Raw genomic sequence first — 19,282 nt, 5'->3', positions numbered from 1 at the left:
ATGGGTCCGCTGCTGAGTTTGCCTTCATCCAGCAGCCCCGGGACTCCCTGGGGATGGCCGGGGGGCTGAGGAGCCCAGGCTTGCCACTTCAGTGGCTGTCACTGCCCTCTTCTGCCAGGGCGGAGTCTCCAGCTGTTCTGCAGGTCCCCTGCGTCCCACCTGAGACTGTGGTGACCAGAGCGGAGGAGACTGAGCAGGTAGGACCTGTGGAGACAGAAGCTGAGCAAGTCAGCCTGCTGCATGCACCCTCAGTGTCCCCACAGGAGGTGAGCATGAGACACAGCCTGCCACAGCCCCTCCAGGCATTCCCTGCCGGGGGGAGCCCCACCACCACCACAGAGCCAAAACATGGTGTGGGTGGTGGGGATGGACCCGGTGGTATGGAACTGCCCAGGGAGGGTTGTGAGACTGTGGAGGAATGGGCAGGCTCAGCACCCCCAAATAGGACCCTGTGCCCATGGGGGCTCTTCCCTGCCTTACACAGCCCTCCAAGGAGTTTGACGAGGACTCCCTGATCCCCAGCAGCCCCGCCACTGAGACCTCGGATAACATCAGCCCAGTGGCCAGCCCCGTGCACACAGGGTGAGTGCCCAGCCCGTGTGGCACACGTACGCTCTGCGCGTGAGCTAGCTGCAAGGTGCCCACCTGCCCATGCCTCTGCCCACTCCAGGTTCCTTGTGAGCTTCATGGTCGATGCCCGTGGTGGCTCCATGCGGGGCAGCCGGCACCATGGACTGCGCGTGGTCATCCCACCCCGCGCCTGCGCCGCACCAACCCGCATCACCTGCCGCCTGGTGAAGCCCCAAAAGCTGCCTGCACCCCCACCGCTGGCTGAGGAGGAGGGTCTGGCCAGCCGAATCATCGCCCTGGGGCCCGCCAGCGCGCAGTTCCTCAGGTGAGCACAGCTGGGAACAGAGCAGATGGGGCTGCCCACACTGGGGCTGTCCCTCAGGACTGGGGACGGATCTGGGCTCCTCTCGAGTCTCTGCCAGCTGGGGCAAGACCTCTGCCCATCTCTGCTTCTGGGGGTCTGGTGCAGGAGAGATCCCGCCTCCAGCCAGGCGTACCAAGTTTCTGGGGTGGGTCGTTCCAGCATAACGGAGCAGTGGCTGTGCTGTGGTAGGAAAAGCCCTGACCAGCATGGTCCTGCTGGGCGCAGAGCCCTGTTTCGCAGAGAGAGGGGGGGTGAGCAGTCCTGCCTTCCTCCTCCAGCAGCTGTACAGCATGGGCAGGTGCTCTGCCCAGGGCCACCTTGCTGCCTGCGTGTCTCAGAAGCAGCGCATGGGTACAAGCACCCTTCCTCTGCTGTCTGCAGCCCCGTCATTGTGGAGATCCCACACTTTGCCTCATATGGGCGTGGAGACCGCGAGCTGGTGGTGTTGCGCAGCGAGAATGGCTCTGTCTGGAAGGAGCACCGCAATCGCTATGAGGAGAGCTACATGGACCAGCTGCTCAATGGCATGGATGAGGGTGAGAGTGCCAGGCAGGCAGGGGCTTGGCACCATGTGGCTCCCCACAGGCAGGGCTGTGGCTAGGCTGGATGGTGGGATGGGGCTGAACGTGGCATGGTCGGTGCAACTCGGAGGGGGTGGTGGGTGACAGCCACGGTCTTGGTGTGTGAGCGTTGATGGCTGTGCTGCCCTTGCAGAGCTGGAGAGCCTGGAGGAGCTGGAGAAGAGGAGGGTCTGCCGCATCATCACCACCGACTTCCCTCTCTACTTCGTGGTCATGTCCCGGATTTGCCAGGACTGCGATCTGATTGGCCCTGAGGGAGGGTGTTTGAAAAGCACACTGGTGCCCATGGTACAGGCCACCTTCCCAGACACCGCTGTCACCAAGAGAGTGAGGCTGGCCCTGCAGGTGAGCCCCGGAGAGCCTGGCTGAGGACCCAGCTGGGCTTCTGCAGGCAGGGGTAGGCATCAGGCCCAGGCTGTGCCCCAGCCCAGAGGAAACTGTCCCTGATGCTTGTGGTTGTGCTGCCTGCAGGCGCAGCCCGTGCCCGACGAGCTGGTGACTAAGCTGCTGGGGAACCAGGCAACCTTCAGCCCCATCATCACGGTGGAGCCGCGCCGGAGAAAGTTCCACCGCCCCATTGGCCTCCGCATCCCACTGCCACCATCCTGGAAGGACAATCCCCGAGACAGTGGCGAGGGTGACACCACCAGCCTGCGCCTGCTCTGCAGTGTGATTGGTGAGGCTGCCAACCCCTGCCATGCAGGCGAGCATGCTCTTTGGTGGGGACGGGCTGGGATGCAGCTGCTGGGAGCTAAGGACAGGTCACGGCAGTGGAGAGAGCAAATGCCTTGGGGGATGCAGACCCCAGGCTTATGGAAAGGCAGTGTGCTCACCCTTGCTGTCTGCTGCAGGAGGGACAGCCCAAGCCCAGTGGGAAGACATAACAGGCACCACAAAGCTGGTCTATGAAAACGAGTGTGCTAACTTTACCACCAATGTGTCTGCCAGGTGAGTCCTGGGCGAGCACGTGTTCATCTGGGGACATCTGCTGCTCCTTGGGCCCTCTTGGGGTGCAGCCTGTACCAGGAGGAGCCTCCCGCCCCTGTGCTTATTGTGGTGCTGCCCCATTGACACATGCACGGCAGTTGCCTCCAGTCTTGAGACCCCCATGCTGCCTCAGCATGCATCAGGAAACAAAACAACTGGGTGTGCAGAGGGAAGGGGCCATTCTTTGTGCTTGGGTGGGTCCCCATCATGAATGGGGCTGCTCCTGTACCCAGAGCTCTTGCGGCACCCTTTGCGGTGCAGTTTGCTGTTGGGGAGGGGCAGTTCTCCTGGTGCCACTGGGGAACCTGCCCAGCAGTGCCCTGACCCAGCCCTCCTGCAGGTTCTGGCTGGCCGACTGCCCGCGCACAGCTGAGGCCGTGCACTTTGCCACAATGCTGTACAAGGAGCTGACAGCCGTGCCCTACATGGCCAAATTCGTGGTGTTTGCCAAGATGAACGATGCACGGGAAGGCCGGCTGCGCTGCTACTGCATGACTGATGACAAGGTTGACAAGACTTTGGAGCAGCATGAAAACTTCACTGAGGTGGCCCGCAGCAGGGACATTGAGGTTTGTCCCCAGCAGCACGTGGGGGGGGGGGCAGCAGGGAGAGCGCTGCTCAAGCGAGGGGAGACTGATGCCAGTGGAGGAGCCTGGCCCTGGCCCGGGGAGGAGGGCTGGGGTTATCTGCCCTGTCCAGGGGCAGGAGAAACAGCACAGGGTCTGAGCCTGTTTTCTGCTCCCTGCCAGGTGGTAGAGGGGATGCCTTTGCATGTCGAGCTCTCAGGGAACCTGGTGCCTGTCAAGAAGGCCACTCAGCCCCGCACCTTCCTCTTCCAGTCCTTCCGGGAGAATCGTCTCGCCATCCCCATCAAGGTAATGGCAGAGTGCAGGGCTGGGCTGCAGCTGGGGCCCCTGCACCTGCCCTGTGCCAGGCCACCTAACCGGGCTCTCGGTGCTCAGGTTCGGGACAGCAGCCGGGAAGCCAGTGGCTCCCTGTCTTTCTTGCGTAAGGCCATGAAATATGAGGACCTCCAGCATGTGCTCTGCCACCTGAACATCAGCATACCACCCTGCACCAAGGTCAGTGCTGGGTCTCTGGCACCTCTGGGAGGGGGCGGCAGGGGCCCATCCCTCCCCCAGGTGCAGGAGACAGCTCTTGCTGTCAGTCTTTCTTCCTCAGCTGCTCCACGTGGCCATGCCATGCTGCTCTGGGGCTGTGGGAGAAGCTTGGTGCCAGGGCAGAGCTGCTGCCCTCTTTTCAAGCTGGTGACCCCTTGGTTTGTCCCCACTCTCACAGGGAAGTGGCAGTGAGGAGCGGAGGAGGACACTGACACCGTTGTCTCTGCGGGAGCGATACAGCATCCTAAGCGAGACCAGTTTCGGTACGCAGCCTGCTGGGACTGTTCAAGCCCACTCACCACCTGTGCTTGGGGTGCCCAAGCCCGGTGGAAAGGCTGGGCTGACCCTGTCGTACTTGCGCTTGTGGCAGCTTCCCTTTCCCTGAGGGTTTCCTTGGTCCTGCCTGCAGGGCAGTGCCATGCCTGCGGGGCTGCGAGACCCCCATAGCCAGCACCCCTTTCCGCTCCCCACGCTGCTGCAGGGCCATTGTGCAGCTGAAGCTGTGACTCCCTCTTCTCCTCCAGGCTCTCTGAGCAGCACAGACAAGGCAGACCAGAAGATGGTTGACATAGCGGAACAGCTGGGCCTCAGCTGGGCCGGTGAGTCCACACCTGATGGCACAACACTCCTCGGAAAGCTGATACTTAGGAAGGCTGGAAACATGCTGCAGGGTGGACTGAATATGCTTTACACTGCCCAGGGAGTTGGGCCCTGATGCAGTTGGTATGCATGCAGTCTGCACTAGCTCCTCTGGCAGGCTGGCCTTGCCTCCCAGCACTTCTGCTAAACTGTGAGCATACTGTGGCACTGAAATAAACCTTGTTGCAGCTGTGCATGCATTCACACACACACGCATAGATACCAAGCTAGAGTTTTGTTCCGAGTTGTATGTATTGCTGCTGTTCATGGAGGCCCAGCACTGTTGTTGCAGCCACACACCCAATGGCAGCACCCGTGCTTCTTCCTTAGCATGAGACACTGCTACGCTGGTCACAGCCAGCCTGTGCAGAGGGGCTTCAACCTCTGCCCTGTCCCAGCTCCTGCTCCTGCATGTTCTGCTGTGTTCAGTTGTATGTGATGTGGGGGGACTCTGTGCTGGGTCTGGCTGAGCCCTTCACATCCCTAGCCTTTTTGGCTTGGGAGCTGGTGGTGGGCGCCAGATGGTGTGATGCTGAGATGTGGTGTCTCCCCCAGAGCTGGCACGTGAGCTGCAGTTTGGGGTGGATGACATCAACAGGATACGTGTGGAGAACCCCAACTCCCTGCTGGAGCAAAGCATAGCCTTACTCAACCTCTGGGTCAGCCGCGAGGGCAAGAGTGTCAAGAGTGAGTATCTGCGGTGCCCTGTTATAGGCGTGGAGGTGGCAGGACTGGCTGCGCAGAGCAGCATGTGCATGCTCAGGGGTCACTGGCTGGCTCTACACAGCTAGTTCATGCACACCTGCCTGCCTGGAGGGTGTCTGGGGCGTGGCTGTGTTCCCCTAGTGACCAGTTTGCTGACACTGGCTTCCCCCTGCAGTTGAGAGTCTGTACACGGCGCTGAGGAACATCGACCGCAGCGAGATTGTCAACACGCTGGAGGGCTCTGGCCGGCAGAGCCGCAGCCTGAAGGGCAGCTGGCGCTACACGGACAGAGATTACTCTCTCTCGCCGTCCCAGATGAATGGTGAGTTCTGGCTTCTGGCAGGGACTGCAGGAGAGCCCCGGAGGCAGAGTCTATGCAGAAAGATTGGGGCTGATACCTTGCCTGACCAGGGTGCCGGTGGCCTGCTGGGAGCTCAGTGGGCACAAGGCGTTGCTGACAGACACGGCCTCTTCACTGGGGCTTATGCTGCAGGAAGCTTGGCTGTGCCATACTGCCTTCTCAGAAGCTCTCCAGGTGGGGTGGACACACATTCCTTATCCCGACATGCCAGTGAGAGGTGCCTCTGGCTGTGCGAGCTGAGCGGTGGCCAGGGAGCTCACAGAGTCCTGGCTCTCTGGCTGTGGTGGTGTGCCCAGGCTGGGTCCCAGGCGGAGCATGCCTGGGTGCAGGCACACAGCTGGGGTCAGCTGCAGTATGCACTGTCAGGGAGCCGGCACACCAGGCAGGGACAGGGCTTTGTGCTGCTGCAGCCCTGCAGTGTGGCGCTGCCCGTGCAGCATTGGCTCATCGCTCTGTCCCTCTCTGTCTCTCCCCTTGTTCTGCTCTCTCAAACATGCCACCTAGTGCCATCAGGTGTGGATGCTCCTGTGGGTCACTTCTTGTCACCTCTCTGCTCTGAGCTCATCCTAGCCTCTCCTTCTCTCATCTTCCTCCACTGCCTGTCTCCCACTGTCTCCACCTCAGCTGAGCCCTCTGGGAGCCACATTCTGCTCCAGCGACTGCATGTCACCAGGGACTGCCCCTCTCATGGCTGTCGTGCTTGCAGGTGGCCACCCAGGCCTTCTCCTCCTGCGCTACCCTGCGCTCATTCCCTCGCTCACCCTGCACTGCTTGCACCCAGCCAGGCACCTGCACAGGGGAGAGGTGCCCCTTCTGTGCTGGGAGTCCCAGCTGTCCCCATGCCTCGGCTGTGACTAGCAATCTCTGGCTGCCTGGGGAGCAGAATGCATTCTCTGCTGATCTCCGGGGGTAGAAAAGGGGCTAGTGGCTCAGAGCTGAAAAAGACTGAGCAAAGCCACCTGTGTGGGTGGGAGTGCCTGGCTTGGCTGTAGTCCATATCGGTGTGCCTAGGCTGTGCACATGGCCCTGGGTGATGAGGAGATGACAACTGCTTGTCATGTAGCCCCAGAGACACCAACAGGGCCCTGTAGGGCCTACACCTGTAGGGCCCTGGCTGCATCCCACAGGGCCTTGAGGTTGCATGACATGTACCAGGGCCATTCTTCCCTGCTCATGGTACTACTTCCAGCCTGCTCCTCTGTGCTGCAGTGAGGGGTTGACTTTGGGAGTCAGTGCCTGCCAGACTTGGCCACCTGAACTCCAGGCTGACCATCAGCCAGCTGATGCTGGATGGGGGCTGTGGGCAGGGACCCAGGGGCTGAAGGAGCAAGGTAGCAAAGAGGGTGCAGTGTGGATGGGGCATCGTGTGGACCCCAGGCCAGTCCTCCCCGCAGGGAGCGGGCAGCCCCAGGACCTGCCTGAACCAACCCCCCAGGACTTGAAGGGAGGCATGGCAGCATTTGCAGGGACCATGCAAAGGCAGCAGCTGCTGTGAGCGCAGCCCTACTCAGCTCAGCCACTGGTGTCTGTGGCATGACCACTGCTGTCCTTGGGGCAGGCACCCTCCCGGAGGCTGTTTCCCTTCTCGCCCCACTGTGCTTGTGCGTGCGTGAGATGGCTGCTGGAGATGTCGCCTCTGTCTGCCCATATAGGTTACGCTTCGCTGCAGGACGAGCTGCTGTCCCCTGCCTCCCTGCATTACACGCTGCCATCCCCGCTGCGTGCCGACCAGTACTGGAATGAGGTGGCCATCATGGATGCTATCCCCATGGCTGCCACCGAGCAGGACGCCCTGATGGAGATGTCCGACATGCAGGTGTGGTCCTCGGGGCTCACCCCCTCGCTGGTGACTGCTGAGGACTCCTCTCTGGAGTGCAGCAAGGCTGAGGACTCGGATGCCACAAGCGAAGGCCGGTTCCCGGGGCAGCTTCTAGCAGATGCACATGGCCCAGACCACATGGGCTCTATGGACCTGGTTGAGGATGACACAGTGGACTCAGATGCCATGAATGGCCTGATTGACCTTCTAGAGCAGGAGGAGGGGCAGAGGCCAGAGGGGAAGATGCCAGCCAGTGGTCGCCAGCCAGGGACCGGGGAGCAGGACTTGGAGAGTGAAGTCTCTTTTGTTTCAGCTCAGCAGAAGGTGCAAGCCAGGATCACAGCATCACCTACCATTAGCCATGTCGTGGAGAAGAGTGCAGACAGGTACTGTGGCCTGGGGTGCCGTGGTGGCTGTGGGAGGGGAGCAGAACTGCTTCGCCAGCTATTGCCCTGTGCTGGGCCAGCTGCAATAATCTCCCAGCTTTGCTTGCTTCTCTGCTGGTCTCCAGCTCTGGACTCTGGGCATCCCTGGCAGACAGAGCAGTGACTTGGGCCGAGTGCCTTGCACCTCTCTGGAGATGCTCTGGGGGGGCTCCTTGCAGAGCACCTGGGAGGGACCCCAGGCAGACAGCCAGGCCCTGCATGTAGGTTGTGCTTACTGGAGCCATCTCAGCCTGGGCTGCATCCTCCCGTGTTCCCAGTGGCACTGGTCCTGTGAGGTCCCTGGCAGAGCTCAGTGATGCTCTACAGCATTGCCTTAGACCGTCGCAGCCAGGCTGCGAGGCTGTGGGGTGGGCAGGGAGCGTGGCAGGGAGGAGGCCTGTGCCCTTTGTGCATCTGCATTTTGTGCTGCTTGTGCCGGGTGCCCGGCAGTGCCATGAGCCGGGGAGCCCAGCGCCTGGTGGGGTACAGGCTGCGCCGGCATGCCTGCCGGAGGTAGGCTGATGCTCTGGGTGTAGCACTCCACGGCAAAGCTGACTGCCTCTCTCTCTCTGTCTCTCTCTCCCTGTCCCTGTCCCTCTCCGGTGCCCAGGCTGAGGGACTGGAATGCAGAAGGCTCCTTTATCTCCTGCCTACAGGACCTGACAGCGGGCTCCTGGCAGGAGGGGGTCACCCGAAGGCTGCTCCCGACGCACACCACGGCCTCCGGGGCACAGTGCCAGGAGCAAGAGCAGGTCCTGGTGCCAGCCGTGGAGCTGATGCGGGTCAGCTCCACAGAGGACAGCGACTGGCAGCCCCAGCACCCCACAGGCGGCTGGCAGGAGGAGGCAGACAGCTGCTTCTTTGGGCAGGTGAGGGTAAGAGCAGGGGGACCTGGCCCCGCAGGAGGTGGAGACCCTATGGACAGCCCTTTACTGAGCCTGCTGCAAGGCCAGCTGGGCAGACTGGGTGCTAGCGGAGGCACAAGTCTCCTGGCACGTTTCCTGTCCTCTGCCCCTGGAGGTGCTGCTCAGACCAGAATAGCCTGCTGTGCTTGATACCTGAGCTCTTGCTCTCCATTTATAACCCAGCCAGCCTCTCTGCCTGCTTCCTTATTGAGTATCTGCTGTGGCCGCCAGCCCAACAGCCTGCTGGAGCCAGAAATAGAGCTGGTCTGGGGGCCAGGCTGGGTGGTGGGCATCCTGCCATGGCCACATGGAGCCGGCAGGTACAAGGTGAGGGCAAGCGTCTTTCCCCGGCCAGGGCACACACAGCCATCCCAGCAGCACAGCCATGCTTGGAGGTGGTTGCTCAGCTCTGCAGTGCGTGTCTCCCGAGTCATGTGCGATTCCAGTGACACCCCAAACCCCTGGCTCCTGCCCGGGGCTTCATTTGTCCTGTGACAGAGGACTGTATGCTGCCCTCCCACCACAGCCAGGAAGACAGATTGTTGGCAAGCTGATGGAGAAGGGGGACAGGGCTGTCCTGGTTACCGCCTGGCTGGGGACGGATGGTGCTGTCGCAGTCCTGGCCCCCCCCCCCCGACTTTGACAGAAGCTGTGAATGCAAAGGACACCCCATCTGCGCACTTCCTTCTCGCCGCCCACAGCCAGCTGAGCTGCAGCAGCTAGGGTTACAGCAGTCTTCCCACAGAGCCAGGGCACTGCACCGGGCAGGCTGCAGACCCGCAGGGCTGCTCCTGCCCCGGGGGCTTTGCCTGTACCAGCCGAATAGCATGGCCGGGCTCTGAGCAGCAGGCTCAGACCCGCAGGGCACGTGTGGAGCTGCGCGCGCTGAGGCAGGATGTGGGCTTTCCTGGCCCAGTTGCTGATCGCCCTGGTGCTGCTGGCCTTCTTCCTGGTCAGCTGCCAGAACGTCATGCACATCGTCAGGGGCTCTGTCCGCTTCCTGCTCAAACACGCCCACCGTGAGCTGGACAAGGAGCTTGGGGAGAGCCAGGGGCTGGCGGATGATGAGGAGGCTCTCTCCACCAGGGTCATCCGCCGGCGCGTCCTTGTGAAGGTAATGAGCAGGGAGCTGAGAGACCAGCCCCAGGGCAGATGCAGAGGAGAGCAGTGAAGGGACGGGTCAGGGTGGGAGACAGAGGCTGTGAGGTGCATGTTAAGTATACTGTTCTGCCTGCAAAGGGGCTCCCCTCACCCCCCTAAAATGCCCTGATGTCCCTCCTGTCACTGCAGGGGAACGAAGTCCTTCATCTCCCTGGAGAGCAGGTGACTGAGGAGCAGTTCACAGATGATCAAGGCAATATCATCACCAAGAAGGTGAGTGTTCGAGGGCATGGTGCAGGCAAGGCCATGCCGCAACCTTTCTCCTCTCCCCTCTGCCCCGCTGCCCTGCTTCTCCCTGCAGCCCAGGGGCCCATGCAGGGCACCCGCGTCCCACCGTCTTTGCTTACAGTCACGGCACTTCTCTGGCCAGATCCTGTGCATGGGACAGAGGCTGCATGCCACGTGCGGTTCAGGGCCAGACTGGGTGAGGAGGGAGGCATGGTGCCTGGGGGCTAGCTGTGATGCCCGGCTGTGCGGGCCTCCACAGGTCGTCCGGAAGGTGGTGCGTCAGCTGGGCCCTTGTGACACGGATGACAGGCAGGAGCAGGAGGAGCTGATTCTGGAGGGCTCCCTGCAGGAGCCCCAAGACCTGGAGGCTGAGAATGATCACTTCATGAAATACTCCATCCTGCACCGGGACGGTCTGGGGGCCAAGGTACAGTGTGACTTATAGCCCTGCCTTGCAGGCACCCTGCCCTGCAGGCACCCTGCCCGGGGCCAGCACTGCCTCTGCAGGATTCACGGGCTCTGGGGCTCTGCCATCCTCTATCCTTTCTTCTGCCCTGCTCTCCTCTCCTGTTTCCCCTCTAAGGCTTCCAGGGGCAGCTCTTGCCCACTGCACCAGTCGTCTTGCTCGGTGTCTTCTGCCAACTGACTCTGCTTTTCCCTCTCCTGTCCTCTTCTGTATGTCTGTCTGTTCACCTGGGTGATGTCCTGCTTCCTGCCCCTGCGGCTTCCTCAGGAGGAGGTGCGAGTGCGTGTCCTGAAACCGGAGGTCTCCGGGGGCAGGATGGGGGCTCAGGTAGTGAAACGAGCCAGCCTGAAAAGGGGGAAGCAGTGACCCCTCAAATGGCCTCTTTTGAGGTAACCCCACCTTTGCTCTTCCTTCTATCCCAGCTCCCCACGTTGCTGCCTGCACTGAGCTGCTGGTCGTGCACATCCTCCTGGGGAAAGTGTAACAGGGCTGTGCCCAGCTCTCGGGCTGCAGAGAGGGGTTTCTGTGCTGCAGCAAAATGCTGAGGGTGGGCAGCAGCGTGCCCCTGCTGCTAACCCGCTCCTGGGCCAGGGCCTGGGTGCAATGGGCACGGGGTGCCCTGCTCTGCAGCAATGCTCCAGTCAGGTGCTGGTGCTGGGTCAGCCTCTGCGTTCAGCACTCTGCTGCAGCCACAGCACCAGGAGCTGCTGCTGCGGTCAACAGCGTCCTGGGTACTCAGGGTAATGGTCCCCAGTGACAGGGCCACAGGGTTGTTACTCCTGGTTATGCTGGGCTACAGCAGAGGGATGGTCTTTGTCCAAAACCACTCCAAGGAGTAGATAACATTTGCATGGGGTCTGAGTAGACTTGTCCCCTTCATCCACGAGCACTAACTGTGCAGCCTTGTGGCAGATGAGACCAGCCCTTGGAGCCTGGTGCCCCTGCCTTCCCTTCCCATGGGGTGCAGCCAGGCACCGGCAGAGCCGTGGGCCAGATGAGGAGCGTCACAGTTCTGCTGGGCTATGGCCTGCTGCCTGTGCTCGCAGCACTCCTGCTGGGAGATGCAAGCGGCTGCCACTGCCAGCTACGCATCGTAGCACGAGAGGGCGGCAGTGAGGTCTGCTGAAGCTCCTGTGGACAGGAAAGGGGGTGCAGGCCATGGCAGGATGCTGCTGGTGGACATAAGGGCAGCAGGGATGCAGGAGTGGCGGGGTGCAGGAACGTGATTCTTGTAGGGGTTGAGGGCAGGGGACCTGTCTTTGGCCCAGGGCATTTCTTCCATTGATTCCCAGTGTGAGCACTGAATCATCCCTAGTCTTGTGCGTTCCCTGCTCCCCCTCCCTTCCCTGTTGGGTGGGACTAGACCAGGCTCAAGGCAGGGTGCTAGGCACAGCACACTTGGACCCAGCTGCATCATTGCTCTCTGCATGCTTGCTGCTGTGCTGGCAGTGCAGCACTTGGGGGAAGGTGCTGCACGCATGCTCCCCAGCTGCCAGGCACTGCCTGAGCCAGGGAGGAGGCTGCCAAGCAGGGGCTGTTGGTCCTCTGGCCTCTGCTGTACATGCATGGCTGTGTCTGTCTGTCCTTCTTCTCCCTCCTCTCTCCACTGTGTTAGTGGGCTCTCTGTGGGTGCATGACAGTCAAGAGGCTTGTGCTTGTGGACACATGTTCATGCAGACCGTGTCCCCACATCTACTGCCTGCCCCACTCCCCAGACAGTCCCTGGGTCTACCTGTCTCTGGGGCAGTGCTCCTGCTGCTTTGCTCCTGCTGTATTCTGTAGCATGCGAAAGTGGCCCAGGGTGTGCATTAGGAATGTATGGGGTTTACCCACTGCTGTGAGAGTGAGGTGCAGTCGGTCACCCTAGTTGAGGCTGGGGGCTCAAGGCTGGCCTCCTCTATCGCAGAGCCTACAAGCAGCCCTCCCAGCTCCTTCCCAGTGCCACATTGCCTTTGGTGCAGCTCAGGTCCCGCTTGTTGCTGCTCTCTGCAGCTGGGACAGCACTACCAATACCATCTATGCCATTGCTGCCGGTTCCAGGCAGGGCACTTACTGGTGCCCTGTCCCTGTCTCTCTGACACCCCCCTAAAACTTGTCTTGTGGTAGCTGGGCAGGATGGGTGCGTGTGGGACAAGCATAGGGTGCAGAAGGGGCTGGGACTGCCACGTACCTGGCTGCCCCCACCCTTTCTCCTGGCTGTACCACCATGAATGCCTGGTAACCCCATCTCTGTCTGTGTCTCTCCAGGATCTCACCTCAACACCAAACCACTGAACTCCACACACGTTCTGACACATACCTGAGAAGAGAAGAGAGGAAAGCAGAGAGTGGAGGGGAGCAGGGCTGGCTGTACATGTTTCTATAGGTTAATGGCATGATTTCTGTATGAGACATACTTACCGTCCTATCCGCATGACTGACTGACTGCAAGACGCATGAGCTACAGTACTTAAAACTGACGGAGGGGCCTCCGTCCCTGCCCCGCTGCTGCCAGGAGCCCAGAGACAGCAGCACGCACCAGGGGCATCCTCTCAGTTCCTCTGGGAGGCAAGAGTAGGACTGGCAGTGGGAAGGAGACTCCACCCTTGCGCGTTCGCGTGTGTAAATGCATCCCTGCACCCGTGCTCCAGCTGCAAGAGGGAAGCTGGGGCAGCACGGCACTGCTCACCATGGAAGGAGAGCGGCTCGACCCCCCCATCGCCTGTGCTGCCTCTGCTGGACTCGCTTCTCATCCCTCTCAGTGAGTGTTGGTTTATGGGGCGGGCAGCAGTTGCCAGGGGGTGTGTGAGATGAGGGTTGCAGGGAGCACAACTGCCCTGGGTAGAGGGGCTGGTGCAGGGCTGCCCTTCCTCTCCCCAGCACGTGCAACGTCTCCCACCAGGGCAGGGCTCTGGGCTGAGCACTGAGCTCATTGCTTGTGTTGAAAGTGTAAACTGTACAGCAATCAGCCTTGTGTATATGAACCAATAAATACTATGCAAACCCCTAGGGACACTCTAGCAGTATGTACAAAGCACTAACAGCTCCACTCCCAAATACCTCTTCAGGCTGTCAGACAGGCAAAACCTTTGGAGTACGTGGGCAGCTCTGATGAATGGAGCTGGGAAGCTATAGGAGTAAAAGAGCAGCAGACTGCCCCTGCCCTGTGCCCCTCCAGCTGAGCCTGGTCCCTTCCTGGCCTGAAGAGAGGGGCCCACAGGTGCAGTCCCATGGGCCTGTCCATGGTGCAAGCCCCAGTTTGTGTTGGCTCCAGCTGGGGTGAAGCTGTAGGCCTGCGCTGAGGTGCTTGAGGCCCAGGGACAATGTAATGAGACAGGGGATGCTTGTGCCACACGTGGGGTTGTGCCTAGTTCTACTCAGCACAATATCTGCTCAGGAGATGAGCCAACAGCTGGCAGGAGCCAGCAGCCCTGCACTACGCATGCCATGCAAGGGCTTTGCAGGGTCCCCTGGCCTCCCTGCGAGGGCACAAATGAGCATAGCCCATAGACCCCGTGGATGCTGACCCTCCCAGGACCAACCCCAGAGACATGGGGGGCTGCTCCCCCAGTGGCTGCACTTTGGCCAGGTGAAATGCCCTGCTGTAGCAGCCTGGACCAAGCAGTCACCCTGGGAGCTAGGGCAGCCCCGGGGCCAGCTGCCCTAGCAGGAGAGCAGTCATGGGCAGAGCTGCCCAGGCAACTCTGAGGTGTGTGGTAGGTTGAATCTGCTACAGTACTTGACCCCAGGAGGGCCAGATGCAGGTAGTGGCAGTAGGTCCCATGTCCCCGACTCTGTCCTTTAACTAACCAACATGGGGGCTTGGTCTTTGTAGCACAGTGGTGTGGGGAGCCCCTGCTCTTTCTCCTGGAGGTGGCCATGGACCTGTTTTGCAGGGCCTGAGTTTGCTTTCTGTGGCCACGTGCAGAACGAGCCCACCTGCAGCTTCAGGCTGGTGGCCCTGGCAGGGCAGCCCTGTCTCGCAGTGGGTACGCATCTGCCGGGAAAGCCCCTGACTCCCCTGCAGTTGGAAGAAGCCTAGCTGCAGCGAAGCAAATGACCCAGCTTAGCCTTGGAGAGCAAAGCAACCCCTTCCCCACCCCACCCCAAAGCCATATAGTCACAGACTCTCCATCCATCACCCTTGCTGTGTACAATAACCTCCCTAGACCCACTGCGACAGCTGACTCCGTAGCATCACTGTAGAGTTGTGTGTGGGTCCTGTGCTTTGGCCTTGTATACACCTTAGGGAATGTGCTGTGCTGCAACCGTGCCAGGCACCTGCAGTGACATTGCTTTGCGCTCAGATTGCTCGTAGGGCTGGTAGGGGGAGGCTGCACCCAACATTGAGCCTAGAGAATGCTGCAGTCTGCACACTAGAAGCTTTTTAGAAGTTTTAAAAAATTACTTTTATTTCCTTTTTTTAATTGTTATGGAAACAAGCCTTTTGGATCTCCCTGTCTTAGCCCCTGATGTATAGATCATTTCCCTGTACACCAGCTATCAGACTATAAGTTAATAAAGAAACCAACACTGACCGTGTCTCGTCTCTGCTTTTCCATGGGCGCAGGGAAGACTGAGACTCCAGGGTGCATGGCCAGGTGGGGTTCCCCTCTGCCCCTACCCGGTTGCCAGGAGGGCAGGGGCAGTCGTGGGGGCTGGCAGCTGTTTGTGCTCAGCCGTTCATGGGGGAGGCCAAAAGGTGCAGAAACGTGCGCACCCCCGAGCAGGTCTCGGGGCTGATCCGACAGCAGCCTCTCCCTGGACGGGCGGGGAAGTGGCTGCCCGGCCGGTGCCACCGGATGCGTGGGGCATCAGCGTGGGGGTCTCCCAGCCGCACCGGGGGCAGCGGCGCTGCTGTGCCCTACTGGTGGGGCCCCGCCGAAAGCCCCGGCCGGCGCTGTTCAGCGCCCGCGGCGCACGCCGCGTCGTGTCGCGTCGCGTCGCGTCGCGTCCCGGCCCCGTGTCCCGCCGCGGCCCGGCCCGGCCGCGCTGTGCGTCGCCCCGTCCCCGCATCCCATCCCATCCCATCCCATCCCATCCCATCCCATCCCATCCCATCCCGCCCAGCGCTGTCCAGCGCCCACCTCGCCCCACGCCCGCCGCGTCCCCCCGCCGCCGGCTTTCAAAGCGCAATTTGTCTGGGCCGGGCCAATCCCGGGCTGGCCCTGCGGCGCAGCCAATGGCAGCCGAGGCCGCGGAGACCCGGCCAATGGGAGCGCCACCTGCAGCCGCCCGGCCAATGGGGGCCCTGTATTCTAATGAGCCTCAGCTTTATCAGAGAAATAAATGTTGGCTCTTCCCAAGCCCAAGTTGAGTGTCCGGTGCTGGTGCCACCTCGGCAGGGTCAGCCAGGGACGCTTGCCCTGGCCTTGCCCGTGGCCCCCTACCTGCCCAGGACGTGGCCCCCTGGCCAGCCTGCCAGGGTCCTAGGGCCACCCAGGTGCCTGCTGGCCAGGGTGGACGCCGGGGCCCAGTAGCCCCCAGGCTGGTGGGGATGGGCTGGCCGTTGCACCCCTGGGAAGCCGGGCTCTGAGGGCCACCTCGGTGCCGGAGCCATGGATGCCAACCTGCCAGGCACCTTCCTGCTCAACGGCCCCTCGCTGGGCCCCTTCCCCGAGGCCAAGGCGCCCGTCTGCCAGTACTCAGTGCAGAGCTCCTTCTACAAGCTGGGCCCCCCCGGGCTTGGTGCCCAGCTGGCTGCCGGCACACCCCACGGCATCTCTGACATCCTCAGCCGGCCTGCGGCGACACCGAACAGCAGCCTCCTCCCTGGCTACCCCCACGCAGGCGGATTTAACGGACTGAGCTCCCCAGGCGTCTATTACGGGCCCCAGGTGGGGGCCCTCCCCAAGGCCGGCGGCGAGTACCTGCCACGGGGCCGGAGCTGCTGGGCAGAGACGGCCCCAGACTGGCGGGGCGGCCGGCAGTGCGGCGGCCGTAAGTACAGCGGGGCTGGGGTGGGTGGGCGGTGGGTGGGTGCCACAGGCGGCGGGCACCCCGCAGAGCCCTGACCCATGGGCACCGGGGCAGGGACGTGGGGCAGCTGCCCAAGCCACTTCTCCATTGCCCTGCATGAGGCATGGCTGGTCATCCTGCAGGCTGCCCCTGGACAGCGGGAATGGCCCCGGCACCAGAGCTGCCGGACCTCAACCTGCTGCAGAGGTTTTGGCTCAAGAGCAGGGGCAGCTCCAATGGCAGAGGTTAACCCTTTGCTTAGCCTTCAGGCAAGCCACAGCTGGCAAGGACAGGCAGAGCCCGCTGCCCCGGAGATTCCCCGTCCCTCCGGCAGCCTCACTGGCGTCAGTGCCCAGCCCAGCTCATGGCAGAGACAGGCAGAATGGCTGGCCCTGAGCTGGCAGTGCTGCCTGCCTTGTGGAGAGCTGGCAGGGGGATTGCAGAGCATGTTGCTGCCATACCAGAGGGTGGGTGGGATATGGGTGCGCCCACTGTCCCGTGGGGAGGCTCTGAGCCAGGGGCTGGGTGCAGCTGCTCAGCACCTGCAGCCGAGGTCCCCTTCCATCCTCTCCAGGTGATGCTCTTGGAGCAGACAGGTCAGGCAGCTTGGCCATCCGCTCCCGGCACAGCTACGAGCCGACCAGCTCTGTCTGCCTTCCCGTCATGCATCCTGCAAGGTGTGGGGCATGGGGGCATGGTGTTCCCAGTGCTGTGTGGCTCTGGGGTCATGCACTGCTGCTAACGACCCTTCCCCTCTTAGCACAACAAAATAACGCTGTCCCCAAGCAGGAGGTGCACAGCCCAGCTCTGGCTCTGTGGGACCTGCGCAGAGGGCAGCTCAGCCTTCCTGGGATGGGACTGAAGCCTTGAAGCCAGAATACGGTTTTAATTTTGAGGGGAGCCAGTGTGGAGGGACTCTGTGGGCACTGGGGGATGGTGGGTGTGCTGGTGCCGTGTTCAGGGAGGGGAGAGCTGCCCAGGGCCGTGCACTGCAGAGAGCCCAGGTGCTCACCACCCTCCCTCCTCCTCCTCTCCCGCAGCCCCTGCTCACCTGGCCGACAGCATCCACAAGAAGAAGCACACGCGCCCCACCTTCACAGGGCACCAGATCTTCGCTCTGGAGAAGACTTTTGAGCAGACCAAGTACCTGGCGGGTCCAGAGAGAGCACGGCTGGCCTATTCTCTTGGCATGACTGAGTCTCAGGTGAAGGTGAGTGTGGGTCCCCACATGGCATGGGGCGTGTGGCATGATGGCTGCTAACTGAGCCGGTCCCGTGGGGCTGCAGGTCTGGTTCCAGAACCGACGGACCAAATGGAGGAAGAAGAGCGCCCTGGAGCCCTCCTCGTCCTCGCAGCGTGTAGGGGGCTCTGGCGGAGAGCGGGCAGCCTCTGAGACTGAGGACGACGAGTACAACAAGCCCCTGGACCCTGACTCGGATGATGAGAAGATCCGGCTGCTGCTGAGGAAGCACCGCGCAGCCTTCTCGGTGCTGGGCTTGGGCACACACAGTGGCTGAGCGCCGGCACAGCCTGCCCCTCTGGGCCATGGGGTGCCCGGCCTGGCCACCTGCTTCCTGCCAGGGGGTGACCCCCCAGCAGATGCCTGGCTGTGGGGATGGAGTGGTTGCCGCCCTGCCCCCGGTGGCTCCTGCCCAGGGATCATGGCTTGCAGGGCTGGGAGCAGCACGTGTGGGCAGTGTCAGGCGTGGCCGTGCTGTTGGCATTGATGAAATAAAGGTCCCAGCCCCAGCCAAGTCCCAGCGCTTGCTTCGTGGGCGTGCGGTCCAGGGTGCCCTCATGAGGCTGGGCCGGAGAAGGGGCTGGGATAGCACGTATGGGGCAGGGTCTGCGTGACAGGCAGGGGAAGGGGCCGTGGCTGTGGTGCTGTGTGTGGGGCAGGAAGAGCCCACAGGAGCGGGGCCAGCCCTGGGGATGTTTCCCAGGGTTTTTCCTGGTTTGGGTGTGTACTGGCAGCAAGAGGTGCTGGTTCAAAAGTCACTTGTTGGGGCCTCTTGTTGGAACCTATTAGCAGCAAATAAATATCATTTATCTTAACGGTGTGAGTGAGAGCCCATTCACCTGTCAGGGCTGTAGGATTGATGTGGTGTCAATAGCCCTGGTGTGTTTGCTGTCAACCTGGTCGCGCCCCCCCCCCCCCCCCCCCCCCCCCCCCCTCCGTGCTGCAGCCCTGCGCAGTGGGGGCTGCACACACGCACAGGTGTGTGCATGTGGGTCTGCACACCCCCTCCTCTGGCTCCCCATGGCTTGACCCTTGCACACCAATGGTGGGTGCCACATAGGGCTGTCTATCCCCAGCCGCTCAGGATGCTAAATGGACTCCTGCTGGCACAGGCACACCGCTGGGGGCCTGGCAAGCTTGGCAGTTGTTCAGCTGAGAGCCAACTAAGTGCCAGCCAGGTGTGAGCAAACAGACCGGCCGTGTCCTGGGAGGAAATCGATAGGAGATAAGGTGCTGCCGGCCCATCATATACTGATTAGCAGTATGGCACAGGCGTGGAGGAGGTGCTGGGGGCTGCAACCCAAGCTGCCCTCCCCTGTGGCTGCAGGCAGCACCTGAGGACAGGCTAGTGGCCAAGTCCACCCCTGGGGATGGCCAAAGCTCCCGAAGCACTGAGGCTTTGCAGTGGCCCCGAGCACCAGCCCTGTGGTGAGGAGCCATGGTGTGGGGCTGCAGACCATCACTGTGTGACCCATCTGCCTGGGCCCCGAGGCCCACATTTGGCTTCAAGTCCTCTCCAATCTGTCACTTTCTGCCACATGCTGGGCTGGGGGGATTTTGCAAGGAGCCCTGATCGCTTGGCAGCACTTTCCCAGGGCTTAGAGAAGACTGCTCTCCCCCATAGGTCCCTGTCTAGCCCCCCAGTGAGTGTGGGGCTCGTAACACTTCCCCCTCAGCCATGCAGCCCCTCTGCTGTCTCGATGGGACAAATGCCAGTGGGTGGCAGAGCTTTGCAAGGATGTGGGAGGCCAGGTCCCACAGGCAGTGTGGTGC

The 19,282-nt window shown here is 61.8% G+C and overlaps 2 protein-coding genes across 9 annotated transcripts in view; both read left to right on the top strand.

Annotated features, from left to right (window-relative positions):
- Positions 1-14,848, top strand: part of ANK1 (ankyrin 1) — a 70,522-nt gene extending 55,674 nt beyond the window's left edge. For 3 of the 8 annotated variants that reach the window (XM_076359018.1, XM_076359017.1, XM_076359023.1), the window contains 20 exons: positions 119-266; positions 485-582; positions 671-895; positions 1,316-1,470; positions 1,649-1,860; positions 1,987-2,191; positions 2,367-2,463; positions 2,843-3,071; positions 3,252-3,377; positions 3,465-3,584; positions 3,802-3,886; positions 4,148-4,222; positions 4,818-4,949; positions 5,143-5,289; positions 6,981-7,533; positions 8,183-8,441; positions 9,768-9,851; positions 10,126-10,293; positions 10,600-10,721; positions 12,580-14,848. In XM_076359018.1, the coding sequence (XP_076215133.1) occupies positions 119-266; positions 485-582; positions 671-895; positions 1,316-1,470; positions 1,649-1,860; positions 1,987-2,191; positions 2,367-2,463; positions 2,843-3,071; positions 3,252-3,377; positions 3,465-3,584; positions 3,802-3,886; positions 4,148-4,222; positions 4,818-4,949; positions 5,143-5,289; positions 6,981-7,533; positions 8,183-8,441; positions 9,768-9,851; positions 10,126-10,293; positions 10,600-10,698 (3,217 nt within the window). In that variant the 3' untranslated portion in view covers positions 10,699-10,721; positions 12,580-14,848. Of the gene's footprint in view, positions 1-118; positions 267-484; positions 583-670; positions 896-1,315; positions 1,471-1,648; positions 1,861-1,986; positions 2,192-2,366; positions 2,464-2,842; positions 3,072-3,251; positions 3,378-3,464; positions 3,585-3,801; positions 3,887-4,147; positions 4,223-4,817; positions 4,950-5,142; positions 5,290-6,980; positions 7,534-8,182; positions 8,442-9,128; positions 9,592-9,767; positions 9,852-10,125; positions 10,294-10,599; positions 10,722-12,579 lie in introns of those variants that run through there. The other 5 variants (XM_076359021.1, XM_076359019.1, XM_076359020.1 and 2 more) reach the window with 4 other exon arrangements.
- A 1,021-nt stretch (positions 14,849-15,869) lies between these two features.
- NKX6-3 (NK6 homeobox 3) lies at positions 15,870-17,786 on the top strand. The gene is made up of 3 exons (XM_076358998.1): positions 15,870-16,251; positions 17,310-17,479; positions 17,556-17,786. The coding sequence occupies exons 1-3, from the start codon at positions 15,870-15,872 to the stop codon at positions 17,784-17,786; spliced, it is 783 nt and encodes a 260-aa protein (XP_076215113.1).
- Positions 17,787-19,282: the final 1,496 nt, after the last annotated feature.

This window comes from Aptenodytes patagonicus, chromosome 24 (genome assembly GCF_965638725.1).
Source record: "Aptenodytes patagonicus chromosome 24, bAptPat1.pri.cur, whole genome shotgun sequence".
Classification (NCBI taxonomy): domain Eukaryota; kingdom Metazoa; phylum Chordata; class Aves; order Sphenisciformes; family Spheniscidae; genus Aptenodytes; species Aptenodytes patagonicus.
Note: the sequence above shows the minus strand (reverse complement) of the source record. Positions and strands in the feature narration are given on the sequence as shown.

Coding starts and splice junctions, on each gene's coding strand:
- NKX6-3 (XM_076358998.1), top strand. CDS start 15,870: ATGGATGCCAACCTGCCAGGCACCTTCCTGCTCAACGGCCCCTCGCTG. Junction 16,252..17,309: donor CGGCCGGCAGTGCGGCGGCC/GTAAGTACAGCG, acceptor CCTCTCCCGCAG/CCCCTGCTCACCTGGCCGAC. Junction 17,480..17,555: donor TGACTGAGTCTCAGGTGAAG/GTGAGTGTGGGT, acceptor GTGGGGCTGCAG/GTCTGGTTCCAGAACCGACG.